Source organism: Mustela lutreola (genome assembly GCF_030435805.1).
Source record: "Mustela lutreola isolate mMusLut2 chromosome 5 unlocalized genomic scaffold, mMusLut2.pri SUPER_5_unloc_1, whole genome shotgun sequence".
NCBI lineage: Eukaryota > Metazoa > Chordata > Mammalia > Carnivora > Mustelidae > Mustela > Mustela lutreola.
In genome coordinates, this window is record NW_026709258.1 from 233002 (window position 1) to 239018 (window position 6017).

Below are 6017 nucleotides of genomic sequence, written 5' to 3' on the forward strand. Positions count from 1 at the left end.
TGATACGTACACCTATGTTTTTCTTTTGTATTTTTATTTTTTGAATTCCTTTTTTAAAATTTTAGTTTAGTTTAGTCTAGTTTATTCCTTTTTATTTTTATCCTCTAATATTCATATAGAGTTAAACTTCAAAGTAATCCCTTTCCCCAATCAATACTACACATATAGGTAAACCAATTTTTAAACCCCTTTATCTTAGGAAAGTTGAGTCCTTTACCAAAGATAACAAGATGCATCCAGGAAGAATCAAAACAACCTTCCTTGCACACACTGAGAATTTATAAGAAATCTCCCATCTTCTCCAACAAGTGTTTCTGTGTTTCTGTGTTTGTTCTGATAGCATATAAATCTTACAACTGGGGTTTTTATTTTGACAAGGTTCTCCATTTATTTGCATATATACATATTTTTCTCTTGTCATATACTTGTATAAGTCTTTTTGTTTATCTCTTTTTGTTTGTCTAATTCATAAATTTTACCTTGGGGCCCATCTGGGCTGAACGTTCTCTTTCATCTTCCGTTTCTTTCCTGTCTCTCTCTCTCTCTTTTTTTTTTTTCTTTTCTTTCTTTTTCTTTTTCTTTTATCTCTCATTTGGGTGGGGAATCCTGATTCCTCAGAAGTGTTCCAGGGTGAACCTTGACTGCACCACAGGTGATATATCCAGCAACATCTGTTCAGTCATCTCTAACCAAAATAACTAGGAGGAGGAATGCCCACAGAAGAAAAATACAGAAGATGGACCTTCTGCAGCAGAGCTAAAGGTAATCAACATAGACAATATGTTGGAAAGAGAATTCAGGCTAATAATTATCCAGGCAATACCTAGGTTGAAGAAAGCCATGGATGACCAAACGGAATTGATGAGGGCCAAACTGAAAGCGACCAGGCAGGTTGTTCACAATGTTAGGGCGGAGCTTAAAGCTACCAGGGAGGACATTCACAATGCTCTCAATGAGTTCCAATATAATCTAATCTCTCTCAAAGCTAGAGAAACTGAAACAGAAGATAAAATTAATGATCTGGAAGAAAAACGGATAGAGAGAAAGGATCAGGAGGAAGATTGCAACAAACAGCTTAGAAACCACGAAAACAGAATCAGGGAAATGAATGATGCCATGAAGCGTTCCAACATCAGAATTTTTAGAATCCCTGAAGGGGAGGAGAAAGAAAGAACTCTAGAACATACAGTGGAACAAGTTCTTCATGAAAATTTTCCCAATCTCCCGAAAGGAACCAACTTTCATGTACTAGAGGCTGAAAGGTCTCCACCAAAGAGTATACATTCCAAAAAAAAATCACGATACCTGATAGTCAAATTGGGGAATAATAATTGTAGGTATAATCTCTTGAAAGCTGCCAGAGCAGGAGCCGAGTCCCCAGCCCGGCCTCGGACCGCGGCGCCCCTCCTGCCCCTCGCGGCTTCTCGCCCGCCGCCCCTCCCCCCGGCGCGCAGGCCTTGCCAAGCCGGCCGGCCGGCCTGGCTCCCCTCCCCGGCCCCGACGGGCGGGCGGGCTGCCCTGAGGAGGCGGGGAGGGGAGGGCTGGGCCGGCCGGCGGGTGGGCTACGATGCCGAACTTCTGCGCTGCCCCCAACTGCACGAGGAAGAGCACGCAGTCGGACCTGGCCTTCTTCAGGTTCCCGCGGGATCCGGCCAGATGCCAGAAGTGGGTGGAGAATTGTAGGAGAGCAGACTTAGAAGATAAAACGCCTGATCAACTAAATAAACATTATCGATTATGTGCCAAACACTTTGAGACCTCTATGATCTGTAGAACTATACATTTTGCAGAGGCATCAGAAAACTAAAGAATGATTGGGTTATTTTATTTCTCAAAATTAATTGAAGCAGATACTTGTGAAGTCATTGGGAGAGTCCTTATAGGACAGTTCTTCGAGATAATGCAATACCAACAATATTTGATCTTACCAGTCATTTGAACAATCCACATAGTAGACACAGAAAACGAATAAAAGAATTGAGTGAAGATGAAATCAGGACACTGAAACAGAAAAAAATTGATGAAACTTCTGAACAGGTACCAAAACATAAAGAAATAAACAACAGCAACGCTCAGAATCCTAGTGCAGAAGAAGGGGGTGAGGAACAGGATGAAGATATTTTACCTTTAACCCTTGAAGAGAAAGAAAACAAAGAATACTTAAAATCTCTGTTTGAAATTTTGATTCTTATGGGAAAACAAAACATACCTCTGGATGGGCATGAAACTGATGAAATTCCAGAGGGTCTCTTTACTCCTGATAACTTTCAAGCACTGCTGGAGTGCCGGATAAATTCTGGTGAAGAGGTTCTGAGAAAGCGCTTTGAGACAACAGCAGTTAACACATTGTTCTGCTCAAAAACACAGCAGAAACAGATGCTAGAGATCTGTGAGAGCTGCATTCGGGAAGAAACTCTCAGGGAAGTGAGAGACTCACACTTCTTTTCCATCATCACTGATGACGTAGTGGACATAGCAGGAGAAGAACACTTGCCTGTGTTGGTGAGGTTTGTTGATGAATCTCATAACCTGAGAGAGGAATTTGTGGGCTTCTTGCCTTATGAAGCTGATGCAGAAATTTTGGCTGTGAAATTTCACACTACGATAACTGAGAAGTGGGGGTTAAACATGGAGTATTGTCGTGGACAGGCTTACATTGTGTCCAGTGGATTTTCTTCCAAAATGAAAGTTGTTGCTTCTAGACTTTTAGAGAAATATCCCCAGGCTGTCTACACACTTTGCTCTTCCTGTGCCTTAAATATGTGGCTGGCAAAATCAGTGCCTGTTGTGGGAGTGTCTGTTGCGTTAGGAACAATTGAGGAAGTTTGTTCTTTCTTCCATCGATCTCCACAACTGCTTTTGGAGCTTGACAATGTAATTTCTGTCCTCTTTCAGAACAATGAGGAAAAGGGTAAAGAACTGAAGGAGATCTGCCATTCTCAGTGGACAGGCAGGCATGATGCTTTTGAAATTTTAGTGGACCTCCTACAAGCACTTGTTTTATGTTTAGATGGTATAAATAGTGATACAAATATTAGGTGGAATAACTATATAGCTGGTCGAGCTTTTGTACTCTGCAGTGCAGTAACAGATTTTGATTTCATCGTTACCATTGTTGTTCTTAAAAATGTTCTATCTTTTACAAGAGCCTTTGGGAAAAATCTCCAAGGGCAGACCTCTGATGTCTTCTTTGCAGCCAGTAGCTTGACTGCAGTGCTGCATTCACTAAATGAAGTGATGGAAAATATTGAAGTTTATCATGAATTTTGGTTTGAAGAAGCCACAAATTTGGCAACTAAACTTGATATTCAGATGAAACTCCCCGGGAAATTCCGCAGAGCCCAGCAAGGTAACCTGGAATCTCAGCTCACCTCTGAGAGTTACTATAAGGAAACTCTAAGTGTTCCAACAGTGGAACACATTATTCAGGAACTGAAAGATATATTCTCAGAACAGCACCTCAAAGCTCTTAAATGCTTATCTCTTGTACCCTCTGTCATGGGACAACTCAAATTTAACACATCAGAGGAACACCATGCTGACATGTACAGAAGTGACTTGCCCAATCCTGACACACTCTCAGCTGAGCTGCATTGCTGGAGAATCAAATGGAAACACAGGGGGAAAGATATAGAGCTTCCATCTACCATTTATGAAGCCCTCCATCTACCAGACATCAAGTTTTTTCCCAATGTTTATGCATTGCTGAAAGTCCTGTGTATTCTTCCTGTGATGAAGGTTGAGAATGAACGCTATGAAAATGGACGAAAGCGTCTCAAAGCATACCTGAGGAACACTTTGACAGACCAACGGTCAAGTAACTTGGCTTTGCTTAACATAAATTTTGACATAAAACATGATCTCGATTTAATGGTGGACACATATATCAAACTCTATACAACTAGGTCAGAGCTTCCTACAGATAACTCAGAAACCATTGAAAATACCTAAGAAACGTTTAAAGTAGGCTTTCTCTTATGTTTGATATTTGGAAAAATCTGTAAGAAATTTGAAAACATCTTACAGAAAAGCTGTCAGGTGTATGTAGGCCACTTAATCACTGAATATCTTGACATATTGACCTCTCATTGAGTATATTAGCCGTTGATAATCTGCCTATTTAAATGGCCCCTGTTTAAACTCATGCTTTGGAGATATACCTGTTCTTCCAGAAGATAGCATTGAAAGTGCCACATTACACTTCTGTGGGATTTCTGCTAGTGGCACTTGGGAATTGTTTTAGTTAAGTTATTTTAGACATAACATTTATTATCACTGGATCCAATTGTTGGGTATTGAGTTATCACTTCTTAGAAGATAAATATTTTGAAGAGGTATGGGGGGAAGGGATACATTTTAGAAAATGTTACAAGAAGCTCATGAGTGACCCTTGAGTAGTAGGAGTGTTAGTATGTTAAAATCTGTAATGGACAGTTCAGGGAGTTACCAGACAGAAACACATGAGCTTGCCAAGCAACGATTGCAGTAGAGATTTTGTCTTTATCAAATGAACTTAACAGAACAAGTTACAGTTGAAGTTTGAATGGGAGAGCCTCCCATTGTTCCACATTGGGTTGTTGCTGTTTACATTCCTTTGTTGAGCCTACATCTTCATAAGGTCTTTAGCCCGAGTATGTTGAAACACCTACAACTTCATAAGCTTTTTTGCAGGTATATGTTGAACACCTCTGTTCATGGTCAAGGCAGGATCAGAGGCCATGGATACTGACAACTGATGTGTCTGTTTTCCTCTGTCTTTTTCCATGACTATATCTACTGCCTCGTCTTGATTTATAAACAAAACCTGGAAAACCTACAGAAATAAGTTTTTTGTGGTTTATCTAGGAATAATACAGAAAATATTACTGTTATTTTTGGTGAAAAAGATCAATTTTGTATAGTTTATTTCAACTTAAATAAAATGTGAATTTTGTTTAAAAAAAAAAAAAAAAAGCTGCCAGAGCAAAGATCCTCCTTACTTATATAGGGAAGCCCATCAGAATAACGTCAGGCCTGTCCACAGAGACCTGGCAAGCCAGAAAAGGCTAGCAAGATATATTCAGGACACTAAATGAGAAGAACATGCAGCCAAGAATACTTATTCAGCAAGACTGACATTCAAAATGGATGGAGAGATAAAGAGTTTCCAAGAATGGCAAGGCTTAAAAGACTATGCAACCACCAAGCCAACACTGCAGGAAATATTAAGGGGGCCTCTATAAAAGAGGAAAAATCCTAAGAATAACATTGAACAGAAATATAGAGACGTCTACAGAAAGAAAGACTTCAAAGGTAACTCGATGTCAATAAAAACGTATCTATCAATAATAACCCCCACTGTGAATGGACTAAATATGCCCATAAAACTGCACAGGGTTGCAGATTGGATAAAATTACAGGACCCATCCATACGTTGTCTACAAGAGACACATTTTAAACCTAAACATACACCCAGACTGAAAGTGAAGGGATAAAGAAGAATCTTTCATGCCAATGGGCCTCAAAAGAAGGCTGGCATATCAATTCTCATATCAGATAAATTAAACTTCAAACTAAAGACTGTAGTAAGAAATAGAGAAGGACACTACATAATCCTTAAAGGGACTATCCACCAATATGATCTAACAATTGTAAATATCTATGCTCCCAATATGGGAGCAGCCAATTACTTAAAAAAAAAAAAAAAAACTGTTAATCAAGATAAAGAGTCATACTGATATGAATACACTACTCATAGGAGATCTTAACATGCCTCTCTCAGAATTAGACTGATCATTGAAGCAGAAAATCAATAAAGAAACAAGAGCATTGAATGACAAATTGGACCAGATAGACCTCCTAGATATATACAGAACATTCCACCCTAATACAACAGAATACTCATTCTTCTCGAGTGCACACGGAACCGTCTCCAGAATAGACCACATATTGGGTCCCAAATTAGGTCTCAACCGATACCAAAAGCCTGAGATTATTCCCTGCATATTCTCAGATCACAATGCTTTGAAACTGGAGCG

The 6017-nt window shown here is 39.6% G+C and overlaps 1 protein-coding gene across 1 annotated transcript; it reads left to right on the top strand.

Moving 5' to 3' along the window:
• The first annotated feature begins 1453 nt into the window (after positions 1–1453).
• LOC131822529 (52 kDa repressor of the inhibitor of the protein kinase-like) lies at positions 1454–4356 on the top strand. The gene is made up of 2 exons (XM_059158829.1): positions 1454–1786; positions 1873–4356. The coding sequence occupies exons 1-2, from the start codon at positions 1568–1570 to the stop codon at positions 3949–3951; spliced, it is 2298 nt and encodes a 765-aa protein (XP_059014812.1). The 5' UTR covers positions 1454–1567; the 3' UTR covers positions 3952–4356.
• Positions 4357–6017: the final 1661 nt, after the last annotated feature.